The sequence below is a fragment of the Styela clava genome, chromosome 10 (genome assembly GCF_964204865.1).
Source record: "Styela clava chromosome 10, kaStyClav1.hap1.2, whole genome shotgun sequence".
Classification (NCBI taxonomy): domain Eukaryota; kingdom Metazoa; phylum Chordata; class Ascidiacea; order Stolidobranchia; family Styelidae; genus Styela; species Styela clava.
The window spans coordinates 17295764-17317540 of record NC_135259.1 but is presented as its reverse complement, the minus strand read 5'-3'; the positions used below and the strand labels follow the sequence as shown (position 1 = coordinate 17317540).

At 34.0% G+C, this 21777-nt stretch overlaps 1 protein-coding gene across 5 annotated transcripts; it reads right to left on the bottom strand.

The window, feature by feature from the left end:
* Positions 1 to 365: 365 nt before the first annotated feature.
* LOC120337697 (extracellular calcium-sensing receptor-like) lies at positions 366 to 20655 on the bottom strand. Of its 5 annotated transcripts, XM_039405572.2 has the most exons (25): positions 20414 to 20655; positions 19904 to 20005; positions 18633 to 18754; positions 17525 to 17657; positions 16735 to 16927; positions 16150 to 16342; positions 15593 to 15669; positions 14911 to 15034; positions 14051 to 14235; positions 13362 to 13457; positions 12801 to 12995; positions 11661 to 11835; positions 10791 to 10895; positions 10212 to 10360; positions 9278 to 9382; positions 8727 to 8846; positions 7956 to 8003; positions 6379 to 6601; positions 5756 to 5877; positions 4642 to 4753; positions 4044 to 4132; positions 3559 to 3686; positions 3218 to 3328; positions 2247 to 2317; positions 1015 to 1154 (listed from the first exon to the last, which is right to left on the bottom strand). In XM_039405572.2, the coding sequence occupies exons 1-24, from the start codon at positions 20566 to 20568 to the stop codon at positions 2260 to 2262; spliced, it is 3120 nt and encodes a 1039-aa protein (XP_039261506.2). In that variant the 5' UTR covers positions 20569 to 20655; the 3' UTR covers positions 1015 to 1154; positions 2247 to 2259. The 5 variants fall into 5 exon arrangements, with proteins under 5 accessions (XP_039261502.2, XP_039261503.2, XP_039261504.2 ...); XM_039405568.2 differs by lacking the exon at positions 2247 to 2317 and having other exon boundaries at positions 366 to 1154; XM_039405569.2 differs by lacking the exon at positions 2247 to 2317 and having other exon boundaries at positions 366 to 1151.
* Between the last annotated feature and the right edge of the window lie 1122 nt (positions 20656 to 21777).

The window sequence follows — 21777 nt, the reverse complement described above, 5'->3', positions numbered from 1 at the left end:
GTGTACCTTCAGGAAGGCATGTGACGAGTAGTTACCGTAAATCTCGCCTCGAATACGTATACTCGTAATCCCCGCGCAGTAATTTCGTTCTACCAAGCACTGGAGTTTATAAATAAATTCTTGGTTCGTTCAAAATGTTGTGTTCTTTTCTATTGTTTTTGATGTTCCGCGCAGACGTTTTTTTTTTTGGGAGCTCACATGGCCTTCTATTCCGCGCAACTAAGCAAGCTCTTAGAGGGAACGTTGTCCACCCCCCAAAATTTCTATCTTTTTGAATAAAAAAATAACACTGCTCATCGTGTCAAGGAATTCAAAAGTCAAAAACGTTCCCCTAACTAGCCAAATAGAATTAGTATTCCACTGTGTGGATATCCTAATAGCCTCAGTTTAAATTAGGTTTAAAAATCAAAAAATGAAAACAAAAACAAATGATAAAAAAAAGTAAATTACATTAAAAATAGAGGCGATAAATATCATCTCATACAGTGACTCGAATGGGTAATATATTTCATTGAATTTCCCCATATTTCATTCACATTTTAAATTATATGCAATATGGCGATCAAATCTGACTACTGTATTTAAAAAAGTCATTGAAATTTTGCCGATAATGTAAGCTGGAAAAACTAGGGGTCAAATTAGAATGCCGGTCAATGTGAAATTTACTGCTGCCGTACTTGTTCAGAAATTCTGTATGTAAAATCCAAAAAAGAACAAAATGAGAGGAATGGCCGACAAATCCGAATACTGTGATAAATTCACTGAAATATGGTAATATTTTAGATTGGAAACAATTAAGGACCAGGTTGAAACGTTAGTCAATGTGAAATGTATTTCTGGCACACTTGCTCTGAGGATTTAATGTGCAAAACCCTCAAAAAATAGAAATTGAGATTTGACGGCAAAATCACGCAGACGACGATCTTGTGTGATGATAAACGTTCAATTTATTTGTCGTGTTATCGTTTATGACGTCACTTTGAATATGTTTGGCGAAAAAATTGAAACTTTCCGATTTTTTTAAAGAATTTCGACTTCCGGTATCCGACGTTTCACTCAATGGAATTCTTTGATAGTTTTTCTTTTTGTTGTGCTTGACTTCGTGTTCGTCTGTGCTCTGTTCGTCTGTCTCGGAAAGCATTTTGTCCTCGCTTCTGAAAGGTGGATTAGATTATTAAAATGATATTTGATAAAATGGAATTGTGGCGACACCGAAGCGTATAATCAAAAACTAAATCCTAAAAAAAAACCAGATAATACCAAAATTTAAACAATTGGTTAAATACTAATAAACTTATTGAAAAATGTGAATTTGTCATGAAACGGATATTTTCTTAATTATTATGGTAAAATTATGTTTGTAAAAACTTCATAAAGTTTTGACATACGTGTTTTTTAGACGTAGATTTTCTGTATTCTACATAGAAATTCATTTATCATAACCAGAAACATTGATTCTCAAATTATTTTGCTTAATTATGTAAAGTATTGCAACACGGATTCCGCATGTTACTCCGCAACGTTGCTATTAATAAAAAATTAAAATGAGAAGAAATGAAATCAAAAAAATAAGTTTGTAGCCAGGAAAAAAGGTTCACCAAAAAGAGTAAACGATGATATTGAATAAGTGAAAGGGGTCCTATAACAGTAGAACAGTTGTAGAAGATGATAAGCATTAGCCATAACTTAAAAAGGCCGCATAAAATGAAATGTAATTCCGGCGTAACTCAACTATGAATTTAAATTATCACAAAGAAGGGTTTAGTCATATATAAAGATGAATTCAAAACCATACATAGTCGTTGACAATACGCATGAAATTGAAAAAATGAAATATTACAAAACGTTTGTGAATGTAAGTCAAGTTGGTGCGCTATTTGATTAAGCCATATCTTGTTTTGTCTGAAGCCGTTCAACTATGATGTAACAAAAGCTGAGAAATATAAGTACTAGCTATTTCGTTGAAGGAGGTTGTGTTATTTTTTATTTATTTTTATAATACTGACACATACGGATCCGAAGTAAAAAGTGAAAAAGGCGAAAGGACTTGCAGTGCAATACACAGTGACCTAGTACACCCCATATTAGCTTTTTAAAACCTTGAAAATGAGGAATCACCCAATAAAATGAATAATAGCCCAAGCATGCAATGATTCCGACACCAATAGTTAGTTCTTTCAAAATTTGTATTATTTTGAGATAATGAATTGATGAATGATTTTATCAAACATGCTCAATGTCCTTACTAGGTAATTTATTTCAGCTGAGCGTCCTCAAATGCCGACTACGATTGTTTCGGTTTTGAATATAAATGCGCCTGTAAAGTTTGTAGCAGAGAAAAGAATAATAAATCTGACAACAGTAATCCAAATTTCCGATAATATTTTAATGTCTGTTTCATCTCGTGGTTTCGAAGGGTAAGGATTTTGTTTATGTTTCTTTGCACCATGTAATTTAAATAAATTATTATACAGAATGGGTCGGACTTAGAGCAACAGTAATTTAATGAATTATCTAATAATGACTAGTAATACATGTATATACTTGGTTATATGGTTCAATATGATATCATAATCTGAATTTCATTATAAATTAAAGAACAACTCCTAAATATTTCTTTTCTTTTTATAGCAATTACGCAGCTGTTTCATGCACAATAAGCATTTAAGCAGTCATGATTGAAAATGAAAATTGTTGCTGAATCGTTGATGAATATGCAAATGATTGCATCACCATAATCAAATACAACTTACAGCAGCAAATCAGGTAATTTGTACCTAGCAGTGATTGTGCTAATGACAAGTATTTTTCACAAAAACCCTCCCTCGTTTTCTATTTGTACCAAATTAAAAAAATTAGCCTACAGAAATCGGGCATAAGACAATATAAAACATTACCTTATTTTAGAACATGATGAAAGCGGAGGTGATAATGCATAAAAAAATTCTTAAAGCGTGACGTTATGATAAATCATGACGTCATGCTATAAAACGTGACTTCATATTTAAATTCAAAACAGAGCTTCGAAATAGATAACAGCTTTAAAATATTTAATTGAGTTTGCAGGAAAAATTTTTACAAGGAGCGACGTTATAATAAAATATGACGTCATGATATAGAATATGACGTCATCATTTATGAAAAAGTTAGACTTAAGATAAGCTAGACAGCTACATCTCAGGAGAATAAACTACCAATATCATTGCAATATACGTACTTTGGTGTTTCAACTTCGGACGAAGTCTCTTCTGAATCTGGTGCGATATTAACTTGTAATGTAACGTCGAAACGTGATTTCACCTGTTCTTTTTCTTTCCCGCTATTTTTTCTGAAGAAACATAGAATACACTGTTTCACGGGGATCGCAGATTATAAGAAAGAAATTGGATTGAAAGGGGCATTAAGAGCGTTTTCCGAGAAAATTATTAAGGTGCGCGAAATGCAATTTCCATTATTTCATCGGAGATGGGTGGGCGCTCCAATAGTCAAAATATGAGAAATACATTTATTATTTCACTGCCAATTATATTAGGTTGTAGTTGAATTTGATATGTGCACCTTGCAGGTGACGTCACTGATGACGTCATTTTGCCATTAATTTCTATGCTGTACTCTTTGTTTTTCTTAACTGCTGATCTCCACTTTGAAGCAGGAGTTCGTTTCTTTGAATCGTCGCACGTGGCCTGCTAAATATGGAAATCTCGTGTAAAATATTAAACCAAATTAAACGTTTCAAATTTTAACAGCTCTGTAAAAATACATTCATAACTTTGCTAATGTTGGTTGTCGATAACTCACTTTGTACAAGAATGATTAATGAATTACAAATTTAACGCCCAAACTTCTATTCGTATTTTAGTAATCTTCAGAACAATCATGTAACTCACAAGTGGGTTTGGTATTTGCCTTGTATTTCTGCTAAAACTTCGACAATCGTTTTCAAATATGAAGTGCCAATTGGTGCCGATTCAAAACTAGTTCAACCAATTTGAATCCTTATTCAGACAAAAATAACATGAAATAGGTATAAAAACGAAACTAACCCTCTTTGCTCTTGAAAGACACGGGGACGGTGTGTAAGGTGTAGATCTCGACTTTGAAATTGTAGAATCTAATTCTGTTCGAAGTCGCGCTAAAAATAATAATTGAGTTTAGTTTTGAACAAAAAAAATATAAATTTGAGTTGGGCTATGCTCAAATAATACTGGCGTAAAATTGGCTTATACACAAATTTTAATTTTTCAGATTTTAGTAAAGGAGTAGTTTGACTTAAATTGTATTTTGCTGAAACTCAACTTTGAACTAATCCGCAAACTTCAAAATGCCGATGACGTTTGTACGGAAAATCACAAATATTTATACTTTATAAGCATACAATACTTTCTAAAAGTATTTTTGCATTTTTTTTTCAATCCAAATCGTACAGATTTATATTTAAAATGATCCGATTAATTATTAATGCATTCTGAATCTTTACCGCGTCATATTGGGAAGAAAATATTTGAAAGACAATGAATCTTAATGCGAAACGCTTTACAAAATATTTCAAAACGCGTTTGTTAAACACAGTTCCACCATTTCTTTTATTGACTTCAGAAAAATTTGAAAAAAATGTTTGTTTGAAATAGGTTTGAAACTTACAATCTGCAGATGTTGAATCTGTCCCATTACTTTGTTTCTGTGTGTTGATCTGATAAATAACTGATCTCGATGCTGAACGGAATGCGTGAGTTACAGTGTTCATTCGTACTCTCTGAAATAAACAAAGCGTAAAATGAGAAAATGTATTCTCTGATCTTCCGTAAATGAATTGGCTATTGGTGGGAAGACGTATAAAATTTTCTATAAACATAGCTATAGTTAAGTGTCCGAGTATATTCGTATATTAATCGTACATATCAACGGTTTATTATTACTTATCGATTTTAATTGGTAAGTATGTTGATAGGTATTTGTCTGTATGTCTGTATGTCTGTATGTCTGTTTGTCTGTTTGTCTGTTAGATGCACGCGATATCTCACGAAAGCGAGATTGCATCTGCTCCAGATTTTGCATGTGCGTTCATCTTATCTCGGACCAGAAGCCTATTGATTTTGGGCGAATTATGTCATATAATTAGCGAGTTATTGATTAATTAGTGATGGGACACAAGGTGTCACTATGAAGTAAGAGCACTGTTTTGGGGATCCCCTAACTTTCGATCGATAAGTCTTCGGTCTCTGACCGATATTCTCGTTTAATTTTTAGTAAGAATAAGACTTAATTGTTTTTGTATGGCCTGAATCAATAACAAATACGAGAATATCGGTCAGAGACCGAAGACTTATCGATCGAAAGTTAGGGGATCCCCTAAACAGCGCTCTTACTCCATAGTGACATCTTGTGTCCCATCACTAATTAATTAATAGCTCGCTAATTATACGACATAATTCGCCCAAAATCAATAGGCTTCTGGTCCGAGATAAGATGAACGCACATGCAAAATCTGGAGCAGATGCAATCTCGCTTTCGTGAGATATCGCGTGCATCTAACAGACATACAGACATACAGACAGACAGACAGACAGACAGACAGACAGACAAATACCTATCAACATACTCACCGATAAAAATCGATAAGTAATGAATCAAGAAAACAAAGTAAGAGAACTCCGTAAATCATTATCGGAGAATGTAATTATAATGTTTTGCGATTTACTGTTAAAAACTTTACATCTCATATTGGGTGATAATGCAAAGATATGAAAGATCTCACCTCTGTAGTATTTCTCTCTGGAGAAATTAATATGATATAAAGTTTGGGGAAGAATATGCAACCAAGTATTCCAAACGTGGAAGCAAGTATTCCAATACAATAAACAGCCGTCTTCATCACACCTAAAAAAAATACTAAAGTCAACTTTTGGTCAAACATCCATATATGTAAAAAAAACTTTTATGATCTGTAGACACTGTTTGCATTTTTTCTAAGAATCATCAATTTCAATAATTTTGTTTATTTCCCCATAAATTATGTTTCCGATAGACATTTGGGTATAATTAGACAATAAGATAAACATTGAAAATATTGCAACGCAGCCTAGAAATATGTTATAATTGTATGTCCTATCTATTCTACTATGTTTTCTATAGTTTTTTTGACGAGTGTATGGTATGAAAGTAATAGGCACTTTCAATAAGTTGAGTCTTTTGCGACAGACAATTTAGAATCAACTTATAATATGCCCATAGGGTTCCTCTGATGAACTTTACAAAATCGATTAGCAGAAAGGAAATATGAGAGTTTCTCAAAATAGATTCGAATCGAAAATTTGTTCCTGGTAAACCACCGATTCTTATATTTCTTTGCTATCTTTTACAGTATTAGAAAAAAGTTACCTGTTGTGCTTAAATACGCGGGTATGAAGGACAACCAAACGATGAAGAAAATCAACATTGAAAACGTTATAAATTTCGCTTCATTGAAGTTTTCCGGAAGCTTCCTTGCCCGGAAAGCAAGAATGAAGGCAATGAGAGCTAGAATAGCGAGATAAGCTTGGGAGCATATCATCAGCGCCAAACTTCCGGGGTCACAGACAACCAGAATTCTGTCAAATGGATCCTGTAAGAAAAAAATATGACAGAGATGAGATTTGAATTTCACCTGTTGTCTGTAGGTATAGTATTCCAAGTGACTTGGTATGTATAGGGTAAGATAATATCATGAACAGAATGCCTAGAGATGTCATATTGTGCGATGCAAAAGGAATAATTGAAAATCTAATCTAATGTTAATACTTATCATATTCAAATTAAATCCGTAGTCAAATGCATTGAGTGAACCGAGGAATTATGGTACTCCTAGTCTAAATTCTAAATCAGGCGGTTTCAACTGGTTTTATCTGGTTTTTATTCTACAAAACTGCATAAATGAACGAATGAAAGATTTAGTTTTTGATTTCTGTATTGTGGCATACCTTTCAATACAAGTAATGTAAAGTACTATTTTCAAGCATATCAAACAAGTTTGACGCATTAATTATCACCAACGACAATCATGCCACCTTGTTATACTTACCCCTAACAAATACAATCTATCCTTATGTGTTAGCTGAAATTTTAAACTTAAATTACCAAGCATGTTTCGTATGTTTAGTCGAAAAACAGAAAAATAAAAAAATGATGACATGGGAAAATAAAAAATAGAGTCAAAATTGAGCTCCTGTGTGAAGTTGGTTTTAGTTGGGTTTTGAAAAATAAAATTAATGCCCCGGATCTTGATATAGAAAGAGATTATTTCAAATTTACATGAAATAATGGAAGTTCCACTAATTGGATATATAAACGAAATAAGAATCCTTACCCCTTTCCCCCCTGAATTGTATTTCAAACTCTCTCATTATTGTATATCTTCGAAATATTAATATGGATATACTAGTGAGGGTTATTTACTGTAGTTTGAAGCAAGGCGACAAGTCCTCAACAAAATTAAGAGAATACTGAGAGAAAAATCTAAAGTATATGCACTGTTTTTGTTCCACTACAGGGATATAGTAAGTACCTGGAACAATCCCATGGAGACTCTTCAGGAAACAGTAGAGTACCAGAGAGCACTTGGACGGTTGCAGGGATTAGGTATTAAACTAATATTTGAACTATAAATTGGGAAAATTTAACATTTTAACAAATAATGTGTAGATGCATCTGTAGATAAATATTAGAATGAGAGGCAAAACATATCAAAAATAAAAACATGAACTCTCAAAAAAAAATCTTTATGCCAATAATATGACTGGTTAAAAAATTAAATCCCGTATGCATGAAGAAAATAATCATGCTAAAATCATAAAAATGTCACCAAAAAAGTTTTAATGTTGATGATTAATAGGAAAAGGATGTGATTAGAAATTTATCCGATAAAACACCGATAACTTTCGAAATGAAAAGAACAAAAGCAAGTTTATTGGTGTTGTTACCGTTTCTGTGACTCTTGGATAATTTTGTTGAATCCCAGTATCAATGTCCTGGTTAGATATTAATTGAAGTTAATGAAAATGTGAGTGTGTTTAAGAGTATTCATAAAATCATTAAATTTTTGGTGTAATTTACAGTTACTCATGATAATATAAAATCAAATTTGCCATTCAAAATAACTAGTCAAAGGTCTGCAATCATTTCAAACAACCGACTGAAGGTATCCGAAAACTTTAACTTGTGCACATATATAACTCTTTGTTAAAAATGAATGCGAGCGTGTTTGTCGAGCAAATTAAAAGATCAATCTCTCAATTAAAGCTGATTGGATAATAAGGCAGTAATTACAGTTTGAATTGAAGGCGATAAAAAATTAGGTTCATTTCATACGCATATATAACTTTTATTTGGTATTTGACAACAATCGTGGACACAGAAGTCTCTGCTATCTAATACAAAATTGTATTTTTATTTGTATTTATTCATATAAATTCTGTTTTTGTTTTGAGAGGCCAGGGTCACGGGTACGGTCACCCTGGAATTGTTCTAAATTGCTCTCAAAACTATTTAGGTAAAGAAAGCCAAGGAATCACTATTGTACGACTAATAGCATAAGAATTCGATAACATCTTGATCAGAAGGCAATAAATAAATTAAACTATTATTGTTGTGGACAAGGAGATGTATCCAAGACAGGAATATTAAAATAAAAGTTTGATTATCATGATATAGGAGTGTTTTTGCACCATGATGATCACCAATTATTAACTTACGTAATCTACTTTGACGTCAGGTGGGTCGACCACAAGCCATGTTACACATATTGCCACTTGAACTAGAGCTACCAGAAGAACGACGAGAATTTGGAGATGTTCACCAAGCCATCGACTTCTCTGTAAAATATTGATATCGTTTATGTGGTATGAATGAATACGAGCTCCAAGAAACTGCCAAATCTAGTCTATTTTGCTAAAGGGCGATAATTTTAGTGGGCGTTATCACCATGCCCCCGTTGTTTTGAATCATTTCGTGCCTAATTCTTATTTATCTTCATAATACTCTCTCTTTCAAGCATCCTTGAGTCAACTGACAAATACGGATCCGAAGTAGGAAGGACTTGCAGTTCAATACACAATACCCTAGTCTAGTATATCCCATAATTCTACGATCACAGCTTATTTCGTCATTTTTTATTCAGGATAGAATACATTTGTAAGACTTACCCCAATATTCCAGAAAGAGGTCAAAATTGATTATATTTCACTCCCTATTTCTAATCATATTCTTACTTTTCATACACTATAAAGTATGAATTTATACTTACTTTTCGAAAATTCAAAGGCATAGTTGTCTGAAATGCCGTCAGTACTCGAAGAGTTTTAACAAGGATTGATGCAACACAGAAGGTAAATGAGAGAATAAATGATATCTAAAAAAATATAGAAAAAAAATTAAAATTTGTGGAAAAGTGGGAAATAGTAAACTGGTTTTTATTTTTGTCCACTAAGGCGCTACAATGAAAATTTACAATATTGTAGACAATATTGCTTGTATTCTTTTATTTTTTTCCCGATACCTGCTGATAGTGGCTATTTAACTTGGTTTGTGTTATCTCCTAAATATTATTAATACAATAATACTGAGTCAAATCGAAGGATTTCTCTGAATTTGAGTGGGCAACCGAAATACGTGTGGGTGGATGGCCAAATTTATTCAAAAATAGCTGCCATAGATATCTAATAAGTAGTGTCTAGTGTGCATCACCTAATTTTGGGCGTCAATTACTTGGCCATCCAATCGAAAAGGTAACAAATTATTTGATAGATTATGATTGTACTATAACCAGTCAATCGAAATGAGTGTAGGTGGCAAATTTGTTAGAAAATAGCTGTCATATAAGCATCTAATAAGTGGTGTCTAATGTGCATCCCATAATTAAACTCCAGAAGTATGTGCACCAAGATGGCGGACACCGGAACGTCGTATATGTACCAGGAAAGGGGTTAGGTCATAATTTTATTTCAATTTCCCTTATGTTATTTATATCACGAGTTCGGTGACTAGCCAAGTGACTCCCGTAGTATTTGTACCTAAAATTATGGCCTAGCCCTAAACTAGTACACATACGACGTTCCAGTGTCCGCCATCTTGGGGCACATACTTCTGGAGTACCCAAAAAGCTAACATATTATTTATTAGATTATGATTGTTACTTTTAACCATCAAATTGATAAGTATATTTACATATAGTTACTAACCTGCCTCCCACGACAAGTCCAATCTTGTGGTTTTTCGATGTAAATGAACGGTGTGGCGAAACAAAATATTAGAGAAAGAAATAACAGGAAACTAATTTCGACGTTCGTTGCTTTCACGATTGGAGTTTGGCGTTTCCAGAAAAAGATACCTTCAATTAAAAAAAGGAAAAATCTGCTAATTACGCCTAAGAGAGTACATAATTAAAAAATTCAATCTAAAAAAGCAAAAAACGGAGGAGTGATAGGAAAATTGCACGCAAGAGGCGATCAACTGATGTTTTTGTTTCGAAGGCTGAGATTTACAATTACCTAATTTAGTTTAGCTTTCGCTAATTTAGTCTGTCGATGATTGTCGTTATGTAAGAAACAATGTGGGATTTATTGCACAAAGATATGCTGATTAGTGTAGCACATCAGCTGGTTCGGGGTACCAGTCCAAAATTCACTCAAAACGTTGATTGCAACCAACTGGATAAGTGAAACACGCACTTCGAGGCGCCCTCACGTGAAGAAGATGGAGGGAAAAAAGATTGTCACTTAGTAAGTGACGAAGACAAGAAAAACATTAAGATATCTCACCTGCTGTGAATAGAGTTAGTGCAACACCTAATGTACTCAGACAAGCAAAAGTTATTCCATAAGCATCGTCCCATTTCATATAGTCCTCTGGCTTTGGCACGCAATCTGAATTAAATAATATTATTATAAGTTCATTATTGTTCGTCCACGATTCTACTTTGCCTTAGTTTGATATCGTAATATCAGATATGAATGTTGAGATTAGAAAGCTAATGAATGCCAGCTAAAGGCGTGTTTACCCTAAGGTACAATATCCCGTAACTTTATTTGTGAACTTTCTTTGAACTGAAAATTCCATTTCATAACAATGGTATTACCTATTTTAGTGTGTGATTGAAAATTTATTAAGCTGGATTTACTGCAATATGATAAAAATTTGTTCCTTTTGGCTATGAACATATATCGTCAATCACACTAATCTAAAGTAAAAAAAAGTAAATTTCGAGTTTATTTTAACGTACGAAATGATGTTCGATATACTTCAATTTTATTTATAAAATTTCATTCAGTTTTTTGGTAATGGTATCAAAAAAGCCTTTAATTAACGAAAGAGGGCTTCTTTAATGTTTGATGACTTCATTCCGAACAAACAATCAACATAGGGTACTACCGAAGTATGGGAACCAAGATGGCGGACACCGGAACGAAGTATTTGTACCAGGTTAGATTTAATCCCTAATTTCAGGTACAAATAATACGGGTGTCACTTGGCTCGTCCCCGAACTCCTAATATAACTAAAATAAGGAAAATTGGAATATAATTATGGCCTAACCCTAACCTCTTACACATACTACGTTCCGGTGTCCGCCATCTTGGTTCACATACTTTGGGAGTACTCAAAATAGTCATATTTACATTGTTGTACTCACGTGTCCTGTTTTCGTTCGCCATTTCCGTTATATGACATTTGTTACAGACATCAGCGTTGGTGTAATTACTGTATTCGCCAATTGGACAAGGAATACATTTGTGACAACAGTCACTAGCTAGTTTGACTCGATAAAATCCTGGCTCACACGGATAACTGCAGATTGATATAGGTATCTGTAAAAATGAAATAATTATATTCATAATGAAAAAATGAAATGCATTCAAGTCCATTGTCGGTGGATTTAAATTTGGTCAAATTCTTGGACTTTGAAATCCTAGGTGTACTCTACTAAAATGAATAAAAACAGAATTATTTTCTACTTTTATATGATTATCGAAAGACGACGCCTGAAAGCTTTGAAAAACATTTTTCGACTCAGAAATCGGACTTCCAGAAGTATGTGCACCAAGATGGCGCACAATCTGAACAGAGTATGTGTAACAGATTAGGGTTAAGCGCCATCTTGGTGCACATACTTTGGGAGCGCCCAGAAATCAATATGTTCAAAAATAACTGAAAACAATGTTCAACAGACGTATGTACTTGGAGACCATTATTCTATCTAATCTTTAGCTTTTTTTCTTATTCTCATTGAAATTTGTATAAAGAGAATCGTCGTAAATACAATTTTTTTTTGATTGGACATTTAGTTCTGTATTGTTTTCTACAGAGTACAAAGTTGCAGGTTTATATGCAAATTAATCAATCTCGTATCACGGATCTGTAACCCGTTTTCTAGTTTGACATGCAGCGTATCAGCTGATAAAGCTTACATATTATTCCAGTCGTTCTCATACTTTTTAGGCCGCGCGCCCTTTTTTGGAATTTGTCGGGTCTCTCGCCCAACCCCGCCCTAAAAACAATTAGCTGACACTAAGCCACAAATAACAGATAGTAAGGCGAAAGTAAGTTTTATTCAAAAAACACAGTGAAGTTACGTAGATGCAACGTGAATAATGAAATAAATGAACAGTTTTTAAATGTAAATATCCAAAATAGGGCGCGGGCAAAATCAAATCTAACAAATATTTTCATTTTTAATTAGCTGCACGTTCCCTCAAAACATTGTCTACATCCCCTTGTGGGGCGCGCCCCACCGTTCGAGAACCACTACACTATTCAATAAGCTAGAAAGTACCTCCGACGTCTGTGTTCCGTTACCATCATGCCAGAAAATTGCTCCCGTGTTTAGTGACCATGGGTTCGACTTCTTTTTAGAATAATTTCCAACGTGAACGAACTCAACATCATCTTTTGAGGTTCCATTCGGAACTGGTACCCAACTTACTAATTTGTATGTTGCGTTTGGATCTCCGTTTGAATCAAATCCAAACTAGAGAAAAATATATTAAAAAATGTTACTTTTTCATACCAAAAATTATGATTTTGAACAAAACTTCTAATACCATACTTAACTCAAAGATGTTGAAATTTACTATATAATTCCATGGCGCAGTATAAATGACAGACTGTAGAATATATGAAACTCATTTTCCAAAAAAACAAGAAAAACCTGTCATAAATATTATAAGTATTATCTGCAATTGAAGCAATGGGGAATACAAGAGCATGGGTTTATATAAAATCACATTACGAAACCTACAAAACAAAAGAGCTTTAAATAAGAAACACATGGCATACAAGTATTCTGGTTTATGCCATTTATTGATTTCGAAAGAATGACTAATTCGAATGTTACCATTTCGTCCAGACCCGGTGATTGGAATTCAACTTGTTTCAGGTAGGACAACAACTGCCAAGGTTCAAGTGTTGAGATATCTGGACATTTTCCATCCTATGAAAAGTTGCGAGTAAAATTGAAATTAGAAATGGGGTAATGCTTAGTTAGGTTACTATGAACTACCTTAATTGTAACTTGATTTAAATTTTAAAGGAATATTTATCAGATTATATTTAAAAATTACCTTCATCAAATCATTGTTAAATTATCTGAAACAGTTGGTAAAACTTTAATTCGTGTTACCGTTTATATGAAACTTTTTTTAAAATATAATTAATTTTTTTCACTAGTTATCATATCAAAAATAATATACTAAATAATATGTAGGGTGGTCGCTAAACAACAGAAAATCTGTCAAATAGCTATCTATTTTTACAAAGAATAATTTTTACAATTTTTTTTAAAGGCATATGTTATTATACACTCATAGGGTTATAGATGTCGTTTGTGCACTTCGGAGCAGTGTCTTAACCTAGAAGTCCAAGCTTTTTTAGCATTTTAAAGGTTACTTGTGAGATATCGTTCAAACTATATCTATAAATATATACGCAATCCATTCGGGATATTGTCTGACATTCAAATTTTCTGTTTTTCTAGCGACCACCCTGTATATTCATCTGTTATGCAAGCAGATTGTAAAAATTCACCTTCATTAAACCAGATCCATTAATGCAAGATCTAATGTTCTGAAGAGCATGTGCAATTGCATACACTGCAAGATAAGCAGTGTAACTCTTCTCCAACTCACTCTCTGTCCATTGCAGATACGGATTATCAGGCACCGATGAGAAGTCCTCATCGCCAGTACATGGTGGCAGGGATGTTGTAACTTCTGTTTGAATATAATTTTATAATTTCAATAAAGTGGTGGGATTCAAAATTTTAGGAACGGGTTCCCTTTTGTATCGAATCCACGAACAACAGGTTCCGTCATTTGAGGAAATGTGTTATGTCGATGCGTAAGCTGCATTAACATGGCATGCTTTACATAAATTTAATACATAACTTTCAAAACGAAAAATATTAGTCGTCAGGTGCGATGCACGTTACCTATTTGGGGCGGTCGTCCAACGCCTACAACAAAAAAACGTTTCGCCTAATATTACAACATTCTAAAAACGCGCTAACCACCTAATTTCGGAAAACTACTTATACCGAACTTATAGTCATATCACTGTACGTAATATTTACTAATGTATGTCATTACGTTCATCACACGTTTTTGCATAAATTTAACGGAAATGTCGAGAAATGTCGACTGCTTTAAGGGAACACCTCGACCAAATGGACTATATAGGATATGCCCAGTGGTGGGATTCAAATTTTTTGTCAGCCGGTTCCATCACGAAAGTCATATTTTTCAGTCGGTTCTATTACAAAAAGTTATATTTTTATAGTAATAAACCAGTAATGCTGACCGGTTCGCTGATCTCATAAAATTCCGTGAGACGGTTCTATAGAACCGGTGCGAACCGACTGAATCCCACTACTGGATAGGCCTACTTACCAATTTCCCTCTTTTTTCTCGAAGCTTTTGGTGCAGTACAAACATCAGACATGCAAGCACAGTGAAACGTTTTCTCCCAAAATTCCGTAATGAAGGGATTCGTTGGCTGAGTTGATGGCGATACCTGTAATATTCAAACCAGACAATGTTTTACATATATTGTTTGTTCACGAAAATTAAAGAATGTCCCATCAGTATTCATAGATCATAACAGCTTTAAAGATATTGGTGTTTTATTAATTTATAATTCAATTTATAAACTTTCAAAATTAATCCTATTTTGATATGATAAATCGAACATGAGAACGATGCACAAATATGTGGACACGAAAGGTGTCCACCGTTATCGGTACAGTAAGGCCTGCGAACTACGAGTTGCTATATACTGACTTTTAAGTAAGTTTAAGATTTTGAGTAATAAAAATTTAAAATCGATTAGTCCAATATATAGTTAAATATACAAAAGTATTTTTTTCCAATAACAACAATCCTATTACAACAACAATAATTAAGTTAGTGTTCAAAAATTATTTACTTCTGTCCATTTCTTTCCAACGTCCATTTCTGATTAAACTTTGTAGTGAGTTTTATCGTAACGAAAACATTTTTATAAAGCCTTGAATGGATTTTCTAAAACAAACAATAACAATATAACAGATAAAGAAAATATACGTTACTTTACCGATTCCAAGAATTCCCGAAATCCTTTCATCGGTCCGCCTCTTGTTGTAATGCCAAGAGTTCCGTGCATAATTGAACCTGAAAACGGGGAATTCCAACAGTAAATAGCCAACCAATACACCAACCCCTATTAACAGCTCCAGTCACATCGAAATTGCCCGCACTTCAAAAGGGGGAATACGCGATTTATTATGCGCTTTTAGTGCAGTAATGTAAATACTTTTTTAAACGTATATTTAGCAGACGTAGTAATTTATTTCGTCAAAAAAAAAATTTGATATGTTGCTGTGCTTAAATATTAACATATGAAAATTACTGCGACCGTTTTCCATCTTAATAAGTCTTAGGTCAGCGGCACCATGTCGCGGGCTAAGCCTTTGGTATTTACGAATAGTTGTATCGCTATTTCACTTGAGTTCACTGAAAATTTCACAATGACTTAACTATTCAGTTCAATTGTTTTTTATATACTAGAAAACATTTTTTGAGTGTGTAATACAAAAGATAGAATATGGAAAAATTTTTACAATATTATGTCTGTTGATCATTGAAGCTTACCTCCAGTCTCCAACATTTTTCTTGACGTTGCCCAAGCCTCACTTGCGACCCAAATTTTATCACGGACTCCAAGTTCTTTTAATTTGGCGACAAGCCTTGTAAGATGGCCTCCACTGCTAAACAGGACGAACACGGTCGCATTGAAATTTTGAATTTTTTCAGCAACTTCATGTATCTCGTGGTCTTTCATTCCCTAAAAAGAAAATTGGTCTTAGAAATGATTTCTAATATTTCTAATTTGATAGTAACATTGTTACTTTTAGTCGTGAGTCTAAATTTTGTTGATAACTCGTTTCGGCAATTAAGCTATGGGGCCATCAGTACGAAAAGCCGTTTATTGGACAAATGAAAAAGTACTTAGTCATAAAATAAATTAAAAATAAATTTCATTTGAATAAAATGAAGGAATTGGTTATTCATATTATTGTCTGTATTTTTCTTGATTATATTAAATGGTATCAATATCAATTCAGTCTAGTAAAAACTTGCATCAAAAATGTTTTTTTTAAATTATTTTATTTGTTGAATAATGCGTTTTTTGGAATCATTATAAATTGATAATGTGTTCAATAAATATCACCCTACCTTACTAATATACTCGACAAACTCTACGCAGATTCCTCTGTTTCCGGCTTCCTCTTTGAACTTTGTAATTCCAGGTCTCCCGTATTCATCGTCACCAGCAATAGCACCGACCCAAGTCCAGTTATAGTACGCCAATAAGTCGGCAATCGCCGTTGCTTGTTCGTTATCATTGGGTATGGTTCGGAGAAAAGAGCTGAAATAAATGTTCAAATATTGTAGAATTATTATATTCGCACAAACAAGGATATTTGCGGAGCATGCGATAAAGTCGATAAAAAATTGCGAATTGGTAGTATTATGAATCGGTTGTAAAGCCATACAATTTACTTTAACCACATGTACCCTTTCATATATGTAGTCATTTTTAACGTCGTGTGTGTTCAGAATTGGAAATATACCAAATATTATGTCGTAACGACAAAATCACAGGCGAGGTAGAAAGTAGACTTTAATCAAATGTAGCATGTCCAAAATTATCAGTATATCTGGAGATATGTAGAATATAATAATATATAATATAATCTCGAATTTACCCTTTATGAAATGGAATTCCAAATCTTGATTTAAAATTTGAAAATATAACCTAAATAATTTAGATATTATTCCATCGCTTTTTCCATTATTATACGCTCAAATGCGCTCCATATTGCATATACCATAAATGCAAAACTTTTCCCAACACAAGTATCACAAATCCCATAATAACGTGGCAAGTAGAGTTGAGTGAAATTTACCCATATTCTGCTCAATATGTTGAATTCTATGATACAATTTTGCTGGGAAGGCTTACTTGTAATTTACTTTGTCGCTCAGTGTTCTGCTGGTTGATCCGTAACTTATCTGTGGAATATCGAAAACGCCTAAAATATTCGCAACTGCGACTGAATTATCTGAACTTGTGGGTCCTACGACAACGTTTACACCTGAAAATATAAAGACACGAATTCAGTGTTTTTACAATGTTTTGTTTTTGGACAAGAAGTGAAGCTATGGACCTTGTTTTTATTATATTGTTGTTTTGAATAAATTGCTTTTCTTTTTAACTACTGAACCAATTGCTCTGAGTGGCTAAAGCAGGGGTTCTCGACCTTTTTTCTGTCAAGTACCCCCCAGAGCGACGAAACAATCAACGCGAAATCCCGTAATCAGGCAGCGAACAATCGTGATATATTGACTAACAATTTGTTGCAACAACAATTTATTGACCAAATTAAATCGTCGCATTGGTATTATTGCCCTTGTCGTCTGCCTAACTAATGAATTCTTAAAATCTTTCCCAAGTTTCAATAAGCATATTAGCTTTCTCCAGTGCTCTAAGAACGCTGTCTCAGAGATTTCAGTTTGTCTGCAAAGCGGTGAATTTCACATTGTTGCGTCACAATCACAACAACGCAAGATCGAAGAAAATCTACGTTTCAAGTGGCACGCATTTTCCCCTGGTAGTAATAAAGGATATTAAAAAACAGCAACACACAAAAACTCGACTACCCTCCAAGTACCCCTGGAAATATTCTCGTGAACCCCAGGTTGAGAACCCCTGGGCTAAAGCGTGTTGTTGTCGCTAGAAGGCGATCGCTCTTATTTATTTCAAAAATATCTGTGGGCTCTATAAAATTTGTTTTTTACTTCGAAGTTTTGTGTGATGACGTCATCAAAATTAAAATAAAGTGACATGTTCCCGCGATATGGTGGTCAGAATACCGGTACTGTTAAAGAGTCGATACTACTTTGTTTTGGCTTCTGTTTTCATATATTTTATATGGAACCCCAATCCTCACGGCATGTAAAAGAACAGCTCGAAGTTATTGGAATGGAATACATTTCAACGAAAAAATTGTGAGTGTTTTTATTGCATCATTTTCTGTCAAGCACATTTTATTTCCCTTACTCATACTCACCAGACGTAGTATTCCCTGCATGATCTCTGGCGATTGTCATTGCTTGTGTGACAGCCCTTGATGTTGTGTCACAAGTGTCAAAGAGTTTCCATCCGAGATTTATTCCATTAAGTAAATCCGTACTGAAATATATTAACAAGGATTGTTAATTTTGATTTTTCAACTAATCCAACAACACTAAATGATTCAAGCTGCACACTAACACAAATATATTTCTGTAACTTTTTGTCTGACCACACATACATACACATACACACATACATAATTCAACTAAAACATAGAAGACGGAGAAGTAGTTAGTAAACATATCTGTAACATATCATAACTGTACATGCAGTGATGGTTGGATTCGAAATTTTGGGAAATTTTTTTTTTTTATAGAATTCACAAACAACACGTTCGCGCATTTTCAGAAAACCATGCCGATTATGGCCTTGTAACTATACACCACATGGTACTTCCGAAGTATGTGAACCAAGATGGCGGACACCGGAACGTAGTATGTGTACCAGGTTAAGGTTGGGCCATAATTTTATTCCAATTTTCTTTATTTTAGTTCTATTACGAGTTCGGGGTCTAGCCAAGTGACTCCCGTATTTGTACCTGAAGCCATGCCCTAATCCTAATCCGGTACCCATACTACGTTCTGGTGTCCGCCATTTTGGTTCACATACTTCAGAAGTACCCACCATATTTACTAATCTATGTTACTATGTAAGCTACATTACCATGGCACGCTTTAAATCAATCTAAAATATATATAGGGCGTGCATGAAAATATTCAAAATTGCAAAGAAAATTTATCGATACCATATATATATATATTGTTTTGGCTCTCATAGATGTATTAAATGAAGTGAAAATACTTAAACAATTACTGATTAAAAACAACAAACTCGGTTAAGAATAAGATATAAGAACTGACTCCATAACAAATTTGAAATTGTAAAGGCTAAAGGGATCGTATGAACACCTTGTATAAACCTCGACGAAACGCCAAATATAACGTTAGTCTTCAGCTCATGATGGGTTGGCTCAGTGTCACAACATTTCAAGAACGGATTTGCGCAAATCTCTTGAACCCCACAGGATATATTACATTAGCCAATTTCCACAAAATTACCATACAGCTTCGCCAACAGTTTTGCTTTCTTTTGAGTGATGTGATCTTGCTTCTAGCATAAATCGTAAAAACCTGCATCGCATTTGTGAGATTATTTATTCGCAGCGATGGACTTTTTTCCGAAAATAGTTTAGATTCAGCTTCTAACCTGTTGTTTATTTCATCAATGGCAAACAATAAAGCTTGCATCCATCTGAATCCGCGGAAGAAATAATTCGTGCAAACTGGAACTGTAGGTTCTGATTGGAGACTGAAATTAAAAGGGTTAAGAATATAAATGGTTGAGTAGTCCCAATTGCTATTTTGAACCTCTTTCAAGAAAAGCTACTGGGATACCAAATAGACAGCAGATTTTTTTAGGGCAGTTACACGCAATACACTGTAATAAACGGTCACAATTTGAAAGAATGATAATGGAACAGTAATTTCGCGGCCATCGCAGTAACAAGATATTTGTGGTTTAGAAAATTGACTGAGCGCAGCGTGGGCGAAATCTTATAAAATGATTGTTTTTGAAATCCCATATTTGTCAATTTTCACTTTTTGAATCAGAATGAAATTTACAACCAGGTATCTCATAATATTATTCAATTTAAATTGGTGAAATTATTTCCTTCTGCCCCAAGATTTAAAAAAAGAACAATTCTGACGGCAGTACCTGTAATCATCTTCTCTATGAATGCTGAAATGGAGAGGGAACATCCCCGCTATGATGACGTCACCATTTTGATAATATGACGTAGGTTCTGACCAAGTTGCTGACGTAATACACAGTGATAAAGATAAGTATACAGCGATAGTGAGGACGGTCATGTTGAATATAAATCTAGTCTATAGTCATGACAAAACTGACAGTCGTTATGAACTATATGTAGTAATCAATGAAACAAAGTTTGTCATCTGAAAAATAATACATTAATTAGATTAGACATGGTTGTATTTAATTGATTAGCTAATTGTATTTGTACATTTGTCATCGTCTATCCAGTGGTTCCCAACCTTTCTACCCTGGCGGACCGGTAAAATTAAATTAAATGTACTCGCGGACCGGCAAAAATTGAAATGACCGGAACATATAAGAATAACATATATTTGCGTAATACAATGCAATGTCGGGCACTCAATATGCATCTAGACAAAAAAGGCACACTCAAAAACAGCTCACACGAAGAAAAACTATCAAATAATGTGCCGACCAAAAATATTTGCGTAATGAAATGCAGTGCTGGTTACCCATTATGCGTAAGAAAGGCACACATAAAACATCTCACATAAAAAACATGTACATGCCAAATCATGTACAAACGCTATTAACTCTAGTGAAAATTTTGCTGCTGTTTAGTTTCCAATATAGGATTGCAAACGATGCCTCAAAGAAGTTTCTGCAACACGTAGCCCTGCAGCGGCGTGCAGCCAATTTCCCTGCTCCGCTTTAATTAAAGCTAGTGATGAAAATATTTTTATATATAAGTAATAAAAATATAAGTAACTCGTTGAAAATACGGACAACAGTTTGATATCTCGATTACTTAACGATGGGTATTCGTAATCAAGAGATATCCAAAATAGTGACATTGATTCTTTTTTAAATCTGGACTGTAAAGTAGAATCACAATTTGAATCAAGCTTTTTCATTGGGTTTATCATATTAATCCCTCTGCAGTTGATACATGCTTCAAACAGGATGAATTTGCATTACAATGACAAAGTCGTCGGTAATTTGGCACCAGGCTCAAAATCCTACTTTGTCTGCTCAAGATACTGGAGAAAATCTCAGCGGCAATGCTTTTTTGCGCTCCTCGTGACCACCTGCCATATTTTACTGGAGCATTATACTTTTCTCGACTGTTTTTTGATTTGAACAAAGAAATATGCATAGCGTTTTATTTGGAGGGTCATATTAATCAGGAAAAGCATGCAGTACAGAAAAAGCACGCGTGCCAATTTTTAGGTTTCTGAATCTTGCGAGATGATGATGGAGCGCATTCACGATGAATCGTAGCCGAAAAAGCAAAAAGTGTG

Coding starts and splice junctions, on each gene's coding strand:
- LOC120337697 (XM_039405568.2), bottom strand. CDS start 20,568: ATGACCGTCCTCACTATCGCTGTATACTTATCTTTATCACTGTGTATT. Junction 18,755..19,903: donor ATTGATGAAATAAACAACAG/GTTAGAAGCTGA, acceptor AATATATTTCAG/TACGGATTTACTTAATGGAA. Junction 3,329..3,558: donor TCAGTGACGTCACCTGCAAG/GTGCACATATCA, acceptor ATGTTTCTTCAG/AAAAAATAGCGGGAAAGAAA.